General features: G+C 55.9%; 2 protein-coding genes across 3 annotated transcripts; one reads left to right on the forward strand and one right to left on the reverse strand.

Moving 5' to 3' along the window:
- The first annotated feature begins 10,990 nt into the window (after positions 1–10,990).
- Positions 10,991–14,094, forward strand: LOC135628626 (trihelix transcription factor ENAP1-like). 2 transcript variants are annotated; one of them, XM_065135410.1, is made up of 3 exons: positions 10,991–12,140; positions 12,335–12,392; positions 13,912–14,094. In XM_065135410.1, exons 1-2 carry the CDS (start codon positions 11,306–11,308, stop codon positions 12,349–12,351), a joined length of 852 nt encoding a protein of 283 aa, XP_064991482.1. In that variant the 5' UTR covers positions 10,991–11,305; the 3' UTR covers positions 12,352–12,392; positions 13,912–14,094. The 2 variants fall into 2 exon arrangements, with proteins under 2 accessions (XP_064991482.1, XP_064991483.1); XM_065135411.1 differs by lacking the exon at positions 12,335–12,392 and having other exon boundaries at positions 10,994–12,140.
- A 242-nt stretch (positions 14,095–14,336) lies between these two features.
- Positions 14,337–16,616, reverse strand: LOC135628627 (uncharacterized). The gene is made up of 6 exons (XM_065135413.1): positions 15,925–16,616; positions 15,596–15,749; positions 15,236–15,520; positions 14,986–15,157; positions 14,626–14,707; positions 14,337–14,526 (listed from the first exon to the last, which is right to left on the reverse strand). Exons 1-6 carry the CDS (start codon positions 16,461–16,463, stop codon positions 14,337–14,339), a joined length of 1,422 nt encoding a protein of 473 aa, XP_064991485.1. The 5' UTR covers positions 16,464–16,616.
- Positions 16,617–16,859: the final 243 nt, after the last annotated feature.

Here is a 16,859-nt window from a genome sequence, read left to right on the forward strand (position 1 = left end):
CCATTTTTTGCCATATCATATCCCCCCCCCCAAAGGAAGCCATGGCTCGGCACCGGACGGTGGGGATTCGAGGCGTGGCTTTGATCGGTAAGCGGCGGTGTTCTTCGCGGTTCACGATTGAGGCACAGGTCCGGGGCAAGTAGGCCGCGCTGCGTAGGTGCTTAGTGCGGCATGAGGTCGGGGAATGTGTCTCGGGCGTGCTGGCCGCGCCGAGGATGTGGTCTCGGGAGCATGCGGTCGAGGAGCACGTCTCGGGCGGGCTGGCCGCGCCGAGGAGGTCTCGGGAACATGCGGCCGAGGGGCACGTCTCAGGCGGGCTGGCTGCACCGAGGATGTGGTCTCGGGAGCATGCGGCCGAGGAGCACGTCTCGGGCGGGCTGGCCGCGCCGAGGAGGTGGTCTCGGGAACATGCGGGCGAGGAGCACGTCTCGGGCGGGCTGGCCGCGCCGAGGAGGTGGTCTCGGGAACATGCGGGCGAGGAGCACGTCTCGGGCGGGCTGGCCGCGCCGAGTAGGTGGTCTCAGGGACATGTGGCCGAGGAGCATGTCTCGGGCGGGCCGGCCGTGCCGAGGAGGTGGTCTCGGGGACATGTGGCCGAGGAGCACGTCTCGGGCGGGCTGGCCGTGCCGAGGAGGTGGTCTCGGGGACATGCGGCCGAGGAGCACGTCTCGGGCGGGCTGGCCGCGCCGAGTATGTGGTCTCGGGGACATGCGGCCGAGGAGCACGTCTCGGGCGGGCTGGCCGCGCCGAGTATGTGGTCTCGGGGACATGTGGCCGAGGAGCACGTCTCGGGCGGGCCGGCCGTGCCGAGGAGGTGGTCTCGGGGACATGTGGCCGAGGAGCACGTCTCGGGCGGGCTGGCCGTGCCGAGGAGGTGGTCTCAGGAACATGCGGGCGAGGAGCACGTCTCGGGCGGGCTGGCCGCGCCGAGTATGTGGTCTCGGGGACATGCGGCCGAGGAGCACGTCTCGGGCGGGCTGGCCGTGCCGAGGAGGTGGTCTCGGGGACATGTGGCCGAGGAGCACGTCTCGGGCGGGCTGGCCGTGCCGAGGAGGTGGTCTCGGGAACATGCGGGCGAGGAGCACGTCTCGGGCGGGCTGGCCGCGCCGAGTAGGTGGTCTCGGGGACATGTGGCCGAGGAGCACGTCTCGGGCGGGCCGGCCGTGCCGAGGAGGTGGTCTCGGGGACATGCGGCCGAGGAGCACGTCTCGGGCGGGCTGGCCGTGCCGAGGGGGTGGTCTCGGGGACATGCGGCCGAGGAGCACGTCTCGGGCGGGCTGGCCGCGCCGAGGAGGTGGTCTCGGGGACATGCGGCCGAGGAGCACGTCTCGGGCGGGCTGGCCGCGCCGAGTATGTGGTCTCGGGGACATGCGGCCGAGGAGCACGTCTCGGGCGGGCTGGCCGCGCCGAGTATGTGGTCTCGGGGACATGTGGCCGAGGAGCACGTCTCGGGCCGGCCGGCCGTGCCGAGGAGGTGGTCTCGGGGACATGTGGCCGAGGAGCACGTCTCGGGCGGGCCGGCCGCGCCGAGGATGTGGTCTTGGGGACACGCGGGAAGATCGTCATTCTTATCAGACGTCGGAGGGGTCGCAGTGGCCGTTCTCCGTGTTGTTCCCCGCAGCGACCTTGGGTCCGCATTTATGATGGGGTGTTCGTTGGCCTTCCCTGGTGCGACGAGCGAGTGTGCGGATGAGCTGTTGGCCGCTATGGGGAGATGAAGGGACGTCTCTCCTGGCGGGGCTTTTCCTATATAAACGGTGCACTCGGCCCGTTTCACGATTCTGGTCGCTGAGTCTTGGACCTCGTCGCCCTTTCTGTCATCACGTCCTCTCCTTTCCTACGCCGTCACTCCCCAGTTGCTCTTGTTCGTCCCAAAGCCGGTAAGGATGCCCTCCTCACCTGTCTCTTCATCTCCGTCCCCTGATAGAGTGCGGGAGCGCACGCCTCCGCCCTCCCCGGACGAGGAGGCGGCGCGAGCCCTTGAGGCTCTAATGTGGCCGCACGACCTCGACTCGGCGGTGAGCGGGTCGTTGCTGGAGAAGCTCCGGGGGCGTTATCACATCCCGGAGGAGTTTGTTCTGGTCGCACCTGACCCGGGGCAGCGGTCGTACGACCCGGTGCCTCGAGGTTTCGCGCTGACCCAAGACGCCCTAGAGGCTGGGTTGCGCCTTCCCCTTCACCCCATCATCGTCTCCTGCCTATCTCTATGGCGGATTTCGCCTTCCCAGGTGGCGCCTAACTCATGGCGGTACCTGGTAGCGTTCTTGGGGGAATGTTACTATGCTAACATCACCCCTACCCGAAACCTCTTTCTCTCTTGCTTTCGCCTTCTCAAGGGGCCGGGGGGCTATTTTGTGTCAGCCCGGACTGGCTTTCGCGTCGGGGGAGCCCCTTCGAATAACAAAGGGTGGAAAGGGCGGTTTTTTTACGTTAGCTGGCCGAGGGACTGGGGCTTCGGAGTTCGGTGGGCGGTGAGGGTGATAGATAACACAGTCCCGGACTTGAACGACGAGGAGCGTCGGGACTTGAAGAGGCTTCGGGCAATCCTTCCCGGTTCTCAAGCCATTCGAGCTATGACCGAGGAGTGGCTAGCCGAGGCGGGTCTTAGCCCGGCTTTCGGGGGTATGTTTGTAGAGGGTGTTCTCTATGCCTTGTTTGTTTCCACAGTTTGTGATGGTTTGCTTGTCTCCTTTGTAGGAATGAAGCTCCTGTCCCTTCGTGGTGGTCGCTCCTCGTCGGCTTCTTCTCCGCGCCAGTCCGCTGCTTCCTCTCCGCGTTCCCCAGCCGACCCGTTGCCCGGTTCGGCGGGTGCCCCATTAGAGATCCCAAAGGGACGTCCGTCAAAGAAGGCAAAGAAGACGGGTCCCGGGAAAGCCAAGGCGGGGACCACTCCTTCAACAATCGTGGGCGCCAAGCGGACCACTCGGGACGAGGGGCCTTCCCGAGTTGAAGGGCCTAGCCAGGGGACGGCCGGGAAGAGGTCGAGCCTGCCCACGGTGGATGATCTGTGCGGGCTACGCACGGGGGTCGACGAGCCCCTATGGTCAGCGGTGATGGGCGAGCTTCCGCCGGGGGAGGCTTCCGACCCGCTGGTTGCCCGATGGAAGGGGCTGTCCCGAGGGGACAAGGTATGGGCCGGGGGAGATCCTTCTGCTGCCTTTCTTCGAGGCATGCTCCACCCCGACCTGGCTCGGGACCTATACACCCTGCCTTCGGAGACCATGCTTAACAAGGCGGGGAGGTTTCTAACACTGGTAAGCGTTTTGCTAACTCCGGGCATCCCCGCGACTGCGTGCTGACTCTTATTTTCCTGTGGCAGGGCCTCCACTATTCGACGGCGCTAATGGACCGAGTGCGCGACGCTGGCCAGGCAATCTGGGACCTCAGCGAGCGTAACTCCGAGTTGTGCCGCCAGCTAGAGGAGGTTCGGGCCGGGTCGGGCCCTGAGGCGGTAGCGGCCGCGGAAAAACGTGCGACCGATTCCGAGGAAGAGGTGGCGCGCCTAAGAGCAGAGCTCGAGCAGTCGGGCGATTCAGTCAAGGAGCTCCAGGAGTTCCTCCGTTTGGATCGGGCCGAGCTCCGCCTGTTGAAGTCGGAGGCGCTTGGTCTTACCAAGAGGGCGGGGAAGGCCGAGGCCGAAGCCCACGCTGCCTCCGATGCGCTGGCCGAGGAGGTTCGCCTCCGTCCGTCGAAGGACAAGGAGGCGATTGAAGCCTACAAGAGGTCCGAGAACTTCGAACTCGGGCTGACCCGCATGGGACGAGTATCCTACGAGTATGGATACAAAATCGCCCTGGGTCGCTTCCGCTCATGTCCTCCTGGTTGCGAGGTGGAAAAGGACCCGTTCGCCTCCTGCCCCGTGGACCTGGAGGTGGACATGCCGGAGGACGTGCCATTCGACGATCGCCCGAAGACTCCAGAAGAGTAGTGAGGGTCGTTTTTGTATGTCGGGGTCGAGGGTGCGAGGGGTTTTCTGTATGGGTTTTGGCTTCTGTATCCCCTCCTTCTTAATAAAATGATTTTTTTCGTTTTCTGTGTTTGCGTAGTGCCTGCACCTTCAAACGAAGTATTTCCTAAGGTTCTGTATGTTCCAAGTCCGGGGCACGGGGTCGCCATCCATTGTCGCGAGTCGGAACGTCCCCGGTCGGGATACTCCGATGACCCGATAGGGTCCTTCCCACTTTGGGGTCAGCTTCCCCCTTGCTTGGGTTGGGCGGCTGACCTCGACTTTGCGCAGGACTAGGTCCTCTAATTTTATTGATCGGGGTCGTACTCTCCGGTTGTAGACCCTCGCTACGGCTCTTTTGTAAGAAAGAGCTTTCTGGTGTGCGTTAGCCCGTCTTTCCTCGAGTAGGTCCAGGTTGGATCGGAGCCCTTCTCCCGAGGCCTCTTCGCTGTAGTCTGCCGTCCGCGGAGTCGGGATGGCTACTTCGGATGGCAATACGGCCTCGGTCCCGAACGTGAGGCTGTAGGGAGACTCCCCGGTCGGGGTCTTGGGGGTAGTGCGCATCGCCCATAGGACGCTCGGGAGCTCGTCGATCCAAGCCGATCGGGCAGCGGATACCCTTCTCTTGAGGCCGTCGACGATGGACCGGTTGGTTACCTCAGCTAGCCCATTCGCCTGGGGGTAAGCCACCGAGCTGAACCTCAGCTGTATTTTGTGCTTGGCGCAAAACTCTTGGAATCTCCTGTCGGCGAATTGAGGTCCATTGTCGGTGACGATGGACTGGGGCAGGCCGAACCGAGTTATGAGGTTTCTCCACACGAACCTTTCCACTTGTGACTCCGTAATGGTCGCTAGAGGCTCGGCTTCGACCCACCTGGTAAAGTAGTCCACTCCCACGATGATGTACTTCCGCTGGCCGGAGGCGGGTGGGAGAGGCCCTAGTATGTCCAGTCCCCATTGCGCGAATGGCCAGGCACAGTCGACAGGGGTGAACAGGACCGCCGGCCGTCGGGCGGTGCGGGCGTGCTCCTGGCACGAGCTGCACCGCCGCACGAAAGCTTTCGCGTCCTGGCGCATGGTCGGCCAGTAGTACCCCTGTCGGAGTATCTTGTGCGCCAGGGCTCGTTCGCCTATGTGTTCCCCGCAGGCCCCTTCATGCATGTCGGACAGAACGGTCCGAGCTTCGTTCGGCTCTAGGCAGCGTAACAAGGGGCGCGAGAAGGACCGCTTGTACAGCCGTCCTTCCTCTTCGATGTACCATGCCTGCGTCCGACGCAAGCGTCGAGCCGTGGTTTCATTGTCGGGTAGGGCCCCATCCCGCTTGAAGCGTAGCATCTCTTGTACCCAAGTGGCCGGCGCGCCGCCCGTGACCGTCGTGACGACCTCTATGGCTCGGTGGGGGAGCACTTCGGTCTCGGGTAGAGCCCAGGGGGCCGAGCCGGACGCCCATTTTGCCAGGGTGTCGGCTCGCTGGTTCTCGCTCCTGGGAACATTCGACAATTCAAAATGGGCAAACTTGGTGGCAAGGTTTTTTACCTGTGCCAGATATTTCGCCATAGTCGGGTCCCGGGCTTCGTATCCGCCGTCGAGCTGCCTAGCCACCAGCTGTGAGTCGGTGATGACGCGTATGTCGGTCACCCGCATTTCCAGTGCCAACTGGAGCCCCGCCAGGAGAGCCTCGTATTCTGCCTCGTTGTTGGTGGCCCTGAACCCGAAGCGGAAGGAGCGCTCGATCGAGCGGCCGTCAGGCGTCACCAGCACCAGCCCTGCACCGGCGCCTTTTGTGTTGGCCGACCCGTCTACGTGGAGGGTCCACGTCTCACGCGGTGGCTCGAGTTCCTCGCCTGTGCTCGGGGTCAGCTCTGCAATGAAGTCTGCCACGGCCTGGGCTTTGATGGCGGTCCGTGGTATATACTGTATGTCGTGCTCGCCGAGCTCTACTGCCCATTTGAGGAGACGCCCTGCAACGTCGAACTTAGACAGGACAAGCCGGAGCGGCTGGTCAGTTATTACCTCCATCGGGTGGGCCTGGAAATAAGGGCGGAGCTTTCGCGCCGACAGAACGAGCGCCAGCGCCAGCTTTTCGATTGGCGGGTAGCGTTCTTCTGGCCCGCTCAGCATGTGGCTGACATAGTAGACCGGCAGTTGGTCGCCGGAGTTTTCTTTGACCAGAACCGAACTGACCGCGTGCTGGGAGGCGGCGAGGTAGAGACTCAATTTCTCCCCAGGGGAGACTGAAGCGAGTCGGGGGAGGTTGGCCAGGTGTTGCTTCATCCGCTCGAAGGCCCTCTCGCATTCCGTCGTCCATCGGAAGTTCTTCGGATCCTTCAGGGCCTGGAAGAAGGGGAGGCAGCGATCTCCCGATCGGGAAAGAAAACGTGATAACGCGACTAGCCTCCCGTTAAGGCGCTGCAGGTCTCTGATCGTCCGAGGAGGCTGCATGTCAATGATGGCCTGTATCTTTTCCGGGTTGGCGTCAATCCCTCTCTCATGTATGATGAATCCGAGGAATTTTCCCGAGGTCACGCCGAAGGCGCACTTGGCGGGGTTGAGGCGCAGGCCGAACTTTCGCAGGTTGTCGAATGTTTCAGCTAGGTCGGAAGGATGGGCCTCCGCCGTTCGGCTCTTTACGATCATGTCGTCGACATATATCTCCATGTTTCGTCCAATCTGGTGGGCGAATATCCTGTTCACCGTCCTCTGGTAGGTCGCCCCGGCATTTTTCAACCCGAACGGCATGACTTTGTAAAAATATACCCCTTGCTCGGTGAGGAAGGCTGTGTGTTCTTGGTCTTCGGGTGCCATCCTGACCTGGTTGTACCCGGAGAATGCGTCCATAAACGAAAGACGGGCGTGGCCGGCCATGGCGTCAACTAGCTGGTCGATCTTCGGTAGGGGGTAGCAATCTTTTGGGCAAGCATTATTGAGACTGGTGTAGTCAACGCACATCCGCCAGCTTCCATTAGGCTTTTTGACAAGGACTACATTGGAGAGCCACTGTGGGTACCTTGCCTCTTCTATGAAACCGGCCGCCAGAAGTCGGTTTACCTCTTCTCGGATGGCCAGTTGCCGATCCGGGGCCTGCCGCCTGGGTCTCTGTTTTACCGGACGGGCGTCGGACGAGATGTTCAAGTGGTGCAGCGCGACTTCCGGGTGGACTCCGACTAGGTCAGTCGGCGTCCAAGCGAAGATGTCGGCGTTGGCTCGCAGAAGGCCGACGAGCTGCTGTTGCTCTTGTTCGGGCAGTCCCGACCCGACTTTGACTGTTTGGTCGGGCCTTCCTTCGATCAGTGGCAAGTCAATGGTGGATTCCTTCGGCTCGGGGCGGGGGGTCGGTTTTTTTCCCTCCCGGGGGTCTTCCAGCGGGGATTGGATCCTCGCTCTCTTGTTTAGTGACACAGCGGTCAAGTAGCAGCGCCTGGACTCCCAGGAGTTCCCCGCCACTTCCCCGACCCCATCGTGGGTCGGGAACTTGATGGTTTGGTAGTAAGTTGAGATGACGGCTCGGGTCTTGTTGAGGGTTGGCCGTCCGAGGATGGCGTTGTATGCCGTGGGGAGGTCGACCACCAGAAAGGAGGTCATCACTGTTTTTGCCTTCGGGAAGACTCCCAAAGTTAGGGGCAGGGTGATGACCCCTAGTGACGAGATTGAGGCGCCGGTGAACCCCGTGAGTGTTGAGTATACCGGCTTCATGTTCTCCTTTACCAGACCGAGCTTTTGGAAGGTGTCCCAGTAAAGTATATCGGCCGAGCTTCCAGTGTCGACCATGATCCTTCTCACTTGCGCGTTGGCGATTCTGGCTGATATTACCAACGCGTCATCATGTTCGGCTGGTTCAGGTCCCCCGGTCGGGAAGGTGACTTCGGGGCCTTTTTCCTGTTTGGTGGCTTCAGCCCGGGAGGCCCTGGCGTATGCCCTTCCGCCCGCCATGGAACTCCCTTCGGACGCTGGTCCGCCGGTTATGACATCTATGTGCCGCTCGATGGGGCCTTCCGGGCGTGGCGAGAGCTCCTTGTCTGGTCGGAGGTATGAGCCGAGGTGCCCTCGGCGGATGAGCTCCTCAATTTGCCTTTTTAATTCTCGACACTCCTCGGTGTCGTGACCGGGCTGTCGGTGGAAACGGCAGTATTTAGAGCGGTCCGCGAGTTCGCGCGGGCTCCTCATCGGGTAGGGGTCTTTGAGAAGGCCTTTCTCCTTAATGTGGAGAAATATTTCGGTCCGAGAGGAGTTCAGGCCCGGGGGAGGGGACCTAGGTGCCGCATCGTTGAGGCCGCCGGCCCTACGCCGGGAGGTAGCGGGCTGTTGTTGTTGGGACTGCTCTGGCTTGACCCTCTTGCGCTCGTCGCGCCTCCCGACCATCCATGCCTCAGCAGCGATGTACTGGTTCGCACGCTGCAACATTTCGGGAACCGAAGTGGGGGGTCGCTCCACCAGAGACCAAAAGAATCGGGTAGGGCGCAGGCCCATCATGAATGCCTGCATCATCAAAGAAGGGTGAGCGTCAGACAGCCCGCGGATTTGTGTGGTGAAGCAGTTCACAAAGTGAGAGAGGGGCTCATCCTCCCTCTGGTTGAGCCCGAGGAGCATCGCCACCGACGGCTTCGGTTTGGCATGAGCGAGGAAGTTAAGCTCAAAGTCTCTGGCCAATTGGTCGAAAGAGGCGATGGTCGCGGTCTTCAGATTGCTGTACCACGCTCGGGCTGGGCCCCGCAGGGTTGTCGGGAACGCCCTGCACATCAGGGCATCGGATGTCCCGTATAGTGCCATTTGGGCGCGGAAAGCAGCTACGTGGTCCGCCGGATCGGTGGCACCGTCATAGGCATCCAATGACGGGAGCCGAAAATGCGGCGGGATTGCTTGCTCTTGAATCTCGGGGGTGAAGGGGGACCCCTGGTGTCGCTCGGCCCCCGGGTCTCCCCTGGTCCGGCGAACCTCACGCTGCACCTCGTCCAGCCGGCGGCCTACGAGGCGTAGCTGGGCCCACAGGCCCTCCGCCGAGTCTGAAAGTGGGGCCACGGGCGTCGGGTGCGCCGCTGGTTCCTCCGCTCCTCGGCTCCCGGGTTGGGTCGATTGGTCCGGAGGCGAAGCGGGAGACTCGGGGAGCGGTGCGGGGTTTTGAGCGGCGGGCCGTTGCCGTGGTGGAGGTAGGGTTGAGTGTGAAGCCGTCGGGGGAGAGACCAGCGGGATGATGGTCTGCATCACTCCCGTAAGAACCCGGACCTGGTGCGTGAGGTCGTAGAAGGCTTCGGGTGGCACGGGTGTCGGGCCACCGGGATTGGCGATGGGTGGCGATAGACCCGGATCGTTGAACAATCGCCAATAGCGCTCCGAGATCGCAGCGGGGCGTTCGTCCCGAACCCCCTCCTGTTGGGGATGTTCTTCCGTTGCGTCGGTCGTGTGCGACCGGACGGCTGGGGGTTCGTCGGAGTGAGCCTGTTGATCGCTTGACATTCGGACCGGCCCTCCTTCTAGCGCCATTATGTTGGTGTAAACACCTTTTTTTCTTAGCCGTGACCCGGGAGGTCGTCTCGGCTCGTTCGGGGGTCCGAATGGCGGGGATCTCCCTGGGGCGATGCTCGTCTCCACCGGGGTGGTCGGGTGCGGCCTCGGACTCGGGGCGATGCAGCGACTTCCTCCGGGTGGGGACTCCTTGCCTGCGTGTCCCGAACGGGAGACCTCGGCTTGATACCTGCACAAAGGTCGGGTCGGTTTGACCCGACCCCTCCGACGATCAAGTTAGAGAGATGAAGTGGCGGTTGTTCTGGGCGTCCAGTCTGCTCTCTTCCCTCTGGCTCGAGGACGTTTATAGGGGAACTCGACATTATCGGGCGCGCCATCCCGTCGGTCGGGGCCGTATCTCTGATGGCGTCCGACATCGCCGAGGATGTTGCGTATGGGATCGGGGAATCGCAGGGCATGGGCGAGCTTCAACCGCTACCTACTTCTGTCTCGTCCTACTGTGCTAGGTTGACTGAGGGGCTGTGGGCTCAGTGAGGCTGACGTCCGGACGCAGACCGTTGCCCTCGTTGCTCTCCCTGGGGCGCCGCGCCTGTCCACGTGCGGGGGGCGTTGCCGGGAGTGGGGTTTACCATTTTTTGCCATATCATTTGGTAGCAAAGGTTTTAATCTATTAGTGATATCTTAGTCAAAACCTTTTAATTGGCATTGCAAAGGGATATAGGAGAAAAATAATTGACAGTGAGATGATTAGGACACTTGAGCTAATGACAAGATGAGTGGATGACCAAGTGAAAAGCAAAATGCCAATTGAATGGAAGCAGTTACAGGTCCAATATAAGGAGATCAAAAATGTTAACCCAACAACCTCTGTAGAATCCACCATAATGTAGGCCTCGGACTTTACCTATTTTGAAAAAATCCCCCTTGAAATATCATGGCCCATCTGTTAGAATTTGGACGACCTCTGTCTTAATGAAAAATTTGATCAAATAAAAATCAAGTATTAAATCGAGAACCTTCAAGACGAAAAATACTTTCACAAACGATTTAATCATAAAATGAACCTTCAAGAGGAGGAGGCGGCTTTCCTAAGAAACGACCAACAAGATTAAATTTTTATAGGACACAAGTGATTCAGCATCGATTTTGATAAAATCGACAAAAAAAAAAAATCTTCAATTTTATTATAAAAAAATATCGATTGAAAAGAATCAGACGAGTTATAAAAAACAAATTCGAAATCATTTGAGCCAAAATCCCGAGTGCAGAGGACTGCTTGGTTCTAGGATCTGATGCTGAGGAAGGGGGAGAAACCTCCGGAGGATGAAGGTGGAAAGCCCAAAGGAAGGGGTGGCAGCAACGGAAGAACGGACCGAGCGAGGGGAAGGGATCGTGAGGGAGCGGGGCCGATGGGGTTTCCCCCATCGCTCGACAAAGAAACTCTCACGGGGCTTGTCTCACTAGAGAATAAAAGACAGGGCCTTCGCCGCTTTTTGAACCGCCCAATACACCGCACGGGAATGAATGGGACGAAACTAACAACGATAAAAACTTACCACGACTCCAGCAACGAAAACTCGTGCTCGTCCGTTTCGCCGTCTGTCAAATTTCCTCGCGCGGGTTCCGAAACCAACGGCGGTGATGCTCCGTCCCTGTGGGCCCCGCCCTCTCCCAGCCCCCGACCCCTCGTGAAGCGCCAACGTCGGCGCACGCGCTTGATCCTCGGCGGCCCCCCGTTCACGTACCCCTCACGTGCTCCCCGCCTTCGTTCGCCGGCGCCTTTCGCCGCCTCTTTACTTGCCCCACCTGCCGCCGTCAAACCCTAACGCTATCGACGTCGACTACATAATAGTCCAGCGCGCGCGAGAGAGAAGGGAATCGGGGTTTGGGATCGGGAAGATGGAAGGGAGGGAAGCGGCGCCGACGAGGCCACCGAACCTGGCGGTGCTATACCGAGAGGACTGCTGGAGCGAGGGGGAGACGTCGGCGCTGGTGGACGCCTGGGGCGACCGCTACATCGAACTCAACCGCGGGAACCTCCGGCAGAAGCACTGGCAGGAGGTCGCCGACGCCGTCAACTCCCGCCGCGGCGCCGGACGCCGCCCGCCCCGCACCGACATCCAGTGCAAAAACCGCATCGACACCCTCAAGAAGAAGCACAAGGTCGAGAAGGCCCGGATCGCCGCCCGCGCCGAGAGCCAGTGGCCCTTCTTCTCCCGCCTCGACGCCCTCGTGGGATCCTCCCCGGCCCCGGCCCCGGCCGCTCCGAAGAAGCCCTCCGCCTCGCTGTCTCTCGCCCTGCCGCTCCCTTTCCACCGCAAGGGCTCATCCTTGTCCGCCGCCACCGCCGTGGGCCCGGCGGAGCCGAGGAAGAAGCAGTCTACCGCCGCCGCCACGTCGTTCCCGGTGGATAGCCCGTTCTTCAGGCGTGCGGCCGCGGCGAAGGACAACGAGGAGGGGTCGGGATCGCTGTCGAGATCGTCGTCGAGATCAGAAACGGGGTGGAAGAGGGGGAGGGAAGGGGAAGGCAACGGGATCCGGGAACTGGCTAGGGCGATCGTGAGGTTTGCGGAAATCTATGAGAGGGTGGAGGAAGCAAAGCAGAGACAGATGATGGAGCTGGAGGAGCAGCGGATGGACTTTGTTAAGGCGCTGGAGTTACAGAAGATGGAGATCATAGTGGATTCGCAAGTGCAGCTTGCAAAGATCAAGCGTTCCAGGCAATCACATACTGGTGAGAGATCTGATCTCTTCTTTATTCTGCTGCAGTAAAAGTTGAATTTGTTTCCACTGATTTGGTTTGCTCTTTCAATCTGAGAAACAAAATCATACTTCATGCCTTCCATGAACTTGTTTGGTATACTGATTGATATATTGGTAGCTCTTTTCTTCAACTTTGTATTAATCTCATTTTCGTATGATGTCAAGTCACTAGGAAATATTGACAGAGCCCAAAACCTGCTATTCTATGGGAGGAATGAGAAAGGTAAATTAAATTGTTAGAGCTTGGATGATAAATCTTTGTAAAATAAATATCATCACTGGCATCATTCTCATCCATAAAGAGAACTCACTCACTGGCTATGAATTCACAACTCCATCAAATATAGTCGACTGTTTTTTTCCTAAGCCAACAACATTCTGTTTCAACTGCTATATATACTTGGGGAACTCATGTCGAATTTAGCAGTTAGATACTTTCATGCATAATATTTCCTTTTAGTTGTGCCTACTTATGCAACTTGGGGCTCTTGAAAATGGATAATGCGTGTGAAAACCAGCTGCCTACTTTCTAGGATGACAATAGGGGAGCAGCTTGAACTTGAATCTAATGAGGGATCTTTTTTTTAAGTTGTGCAACTACAAGAATAAAGATAGAAGAATCTTTTCTGGACTCGGTACGAGTAAATTTGGTTGATCTGAAGACAAACCGGACCCAGTTTGAATTCTAATGAGTCTTTTGTTCCTCATCATCTGCCTAATCTGAATTTACGGCTTAATTCTTCAAGTCTTTTATTGCACCAATTCTCTTCGGTAATGTGTCGTCAACTCATTCTCAAAATTGATGGCTTTGCTTTTTTGGTATAGGTTATTTCGATTTATTTCTTGCCATATCTAGAAGGCATCTGTGGCCTTCCAATGATCCAATCCCTTTTGCTAATAGATCTTATTTTCCCGAAATTTAAGTAGAATGGAGGTTACATTTATAATTGAATCTGAACTTTTGAAGGAACTTTAAGTCTAAGCTGGTTTCCACGTGACTTCTCATGTGTTCTTCTTCTATACGAGGAACACAAGTACATGAAGAGTGAGCTAAAAAAACAGAAAGAAAACAGATGTCTGATATCTTGTCACATTCTATCTTAATCAAGCTGAAGGAAAACGATTTAGTTCTCTTGTCACACATCTTTGTTGCTGACTGGCATTCTGTTCCTTTGGCATATTTGTGTGGCTTGCTTATGGCATTCCATCATCATTGCATATTACATGCAAGCTTTCACAATAGTAATTCATATCATTATTTTGCTCCTTAATGTACTGCAGAGCCCTAATCTAATATTTCCTTTTGCTGTCGGATAAGTTCATGACGTATTTGTTGTCTAAATAAATCATGTTCCAGAACTGCCGTGATTCTTTCTAAGTTTTACCGTGAATGTTTCGTTTGGCTTTTGATGACGATTAATCATTGGTGTATTGCATGATATAAAGTCTTTGATGATGCTCTTCAGAGACAACAGTCATGTGGACTTGCGAGTATCGTTCTTTATAGTTGCCTTAAGATTCATAATAAAAAAAAAGCTGAATTTTTTGCTACTTTAGGAGCTGCATTTAAAAAAAAAAAAAGTTTTTTCCATGATAGAATGTGGTAGCACAAAGTCATATTATTGATGATAAATCTTTACTGAGATCAGAGCTGTTTAATGTATTTCTAGGGGACTTTGATAGTTAAGAGCACAGCTAAAAAAATTAATCTGAATATGTGTTTTGCTTTTGCTTTTCTGCAGATAGCTATCTATAATTAGATCAAGGGAGAGAATTTATGGTGGTGGTGACCATACTTTGTGAATGCTTTGGTTCGTCCCAACTTCCTCTCCATGATGCACTTTTAGAGAACCTGTCGACATAACTTTTATGCTTGGAGAGTACTTTTAACCCCTTTTCTTTTATTACTTGGTGTTGTCTTTTAACCAGTGGTCATGGTGACCATACTTTGAAACTGGAATGCATTCATCTATTTCCCTTGACATAAGAACAAAATGCACTATTGAGAAGAATGGAATTATACACCACTCTATATGAGAAACCCTTTTCCAAGTAACAGATTCTAAGTTAAACAGGTCGTAGTAGCTTACAGATATCAGGAAGTCGTGGTTATACAAATTATGACAATTTTAGTTACTTGACTACTAAATCTCAACATACAATTGTGTTAGCAGATCACCTCTCTACTTATATCTGCTCCCAGGTTGAGAAGCTTCGCTTCAAAGTTCTCATAGCCTCTATCCATATGATGGACACCCACAACTTCTGTGACTCCTCTCGCGGCCATTCCCGCTAGAACCAGGGCAGCTCCACCCCTCAAATCAGCTGCTTCAACTTTTGAACCAGAAAGAGCAACACTGGAAGGGAAGAGGCGAACCGTAAGCAACATATGTTCCAGGTGCATTCTCAGCATAAGTTTATGAACATGGACATTAAAATGCTGGAATCAAACATACTTCCTTTGTGTTGTTCTCCCTTTAACAAAGGCTGACCTCCCATGAACTTCTATTCTGGCACCCAGCTTTTGCAACTCCTTCACTGCAAAATGAGAACCAAAGAAAAGGAAAGCCAAATTTGTAGGTAACAACAAGCCATTTTAACTGCATTATAGAGTTTTTTTTCTTCGATATGAAGTTGGTTAAACAGAGAAAATAAATCAAATTTGGAATTCAAGAACAAACCAATTGGATTGACAAGAGAAGAAATCCAAGTGGTAAGATGAGAACGGAGACGCTCAAGATACACCATGCGCTACATGAAAGGTGTGTGAATTTAATGCTGGTAAAACGAAGAGAACAATGCAAGAATAAGCATACCGTGGTGCATTCGGTTCTCAAAAACAGATTCTTCGACGATGCTTGGTCCACCACAAGTCGTCAACAAGGCCATGAACTGAGGTTGAAGATCCGTAGGAAAGCCTGGATAAGGCAATGTCTTGAGATACAACCCTCGAAGATCACCACCGGCGGTTGCCGTCGCAGCTGAAACCTGCAAGTAGTTATGACTCAAAACATCAGGCATAAGCATGGAGAGAGACGAGCAGCAGCAGACCCAGATTTCCCCAACCTCAAGAATGCCATCTCCCTTCTGCGAAATCCTACAGCCAACCGCAGAGAGCTTGTCGATGATGCTGGTTAGATGACAAGGGATGACAGGGGACAACGAAACACAAGATCGGGTAATTGCTGCTGCAACCATGAAAGTGCCGGTTTCTATTCTGTCCGGTATCACGGTGAACTGAGCTCCATGCAACGACCTTCTACCGTCGATGACAAGCGTGCGAGTGCCAACCCCTTTGATCTGCGCCCCGCAGACGACGAGGAACCGAGCGAGGTCTGCCACTTCGGGTTCCTGGAGAAGGAACGAGTAGTAGCCTATTTTAGTCGGGAGATACAACGAAAACTTGATGTGTTTGAGAGTTGGAACCTGAGCTACGTTGGTGAGCACGGACACTCCCTCTGCCATTGAAGCCGCCATCATGAGGGTTTCACTTGCGCCAACACTCGGGTAATCGAGATGGAACCGTCCTCCGGTGAGTCCTCTGCCATTTGCTGCCTTCACATGCACTTTCCCATGCCTGTTCAAGTGCAAAAACGCATGTCAGATGCTTAATGGCTTAGAAATGGTTTGGGATTTCGTTCTTGATTTCATATATTTTCTTGTTGATGTGAATTGTGGCAATCCTCCCTCGAAGTGCTATGAAACACAGCAGCTATAGGTAATCACGAAGGCAAAGCCAAGAATTGACTTAACTCAGTTCCACGACAGCGCCGAGAGCGGAGAGGCCACGGAGGTAGAGATCAACAGGGCGCGCTCCGATGCGGCACCCGCCCGGCAGAGCGACTGCCGCCTCCCCAAGCCGCGCGACCAGGGGGCCCAGCACAAAGAACCCCGCCCGGATCTTCCTGACCTCGTCCGCTGCCGGCTCCGCCGAGCTCAGCGCGGTGGAGTCCACCGCCAACTCCCCGCCGCCCCTTTCCTGCACCTGCGCCCCCAGGGAGCGGAGGATCGCCACCATCGCGCGGGCGTCGGAGATGTCGGGCACGCCCCGGACCACCACGGCGCCACCGGAGCAGCAGAGGGCGCCGGCCAGCACGGCGAGGGCGGAGTTCTTGGAGCCGCTGATGGGGACGTGGCCGGAGAGGTGGCCACCCCCCGAGATGACGAGCTTGTGGTGGTGGTGGTCGGTCGAGCGGGGGAGGACGGGGACGGCGGGCGCGTCCGCGGCCAAATGCGAGGGCATTGGGTGGAGGGAGACGGGGGAGGGGATGGAATGGGAGAAGGGGAGCGCCATTGGACAGGATCGACGTGGTTTAGGGTTTGAGTTCCTCGATGATGATAATGATGGTAAGGTGATTTGGAGGCAAAATAAGTTCGAATTAGGCGGCAAGCATAGAAATCGGTTAATGGGATTTATTGTTCGGCCTTTTCAAGTAAAAAACTCTTATTTAGTTTGGTACGTTTTTTATACTGGAAATTGCTGCTATTCGCAACTTTTCTCTTTTTTTTTCTGTTTACGATCCATTGCTTCATATAATTATTTTAAAAATAATAAAATATAATTTTATTAAATAATTTTTTATTACTAATCATATATTTATTTTTCACAACCTCTCGATTGGTCCAGACGTCCGTCTTTTAGGTTTATACAGATTGATCCAAAAGATTACATCTTTCTGAAAATATTAGG

Source organism: Musa acuminata, chromosome BXJ3-1 (assembly GCF_036884655.1).
Source record: "Musa acuminata AAA Group cultivar baxijiao chromosome BXJ3-1, Cavendish_Baxijiao_AAA, whole genome shotgun sequence".
Taxonomy (NCBI): domain Eukaryota; kingdom Viridiplantae; phylum Streptophyta; class Magnoliopsida; order Zingiberales; family Musaceae; genus Musa; species Musa acuminata.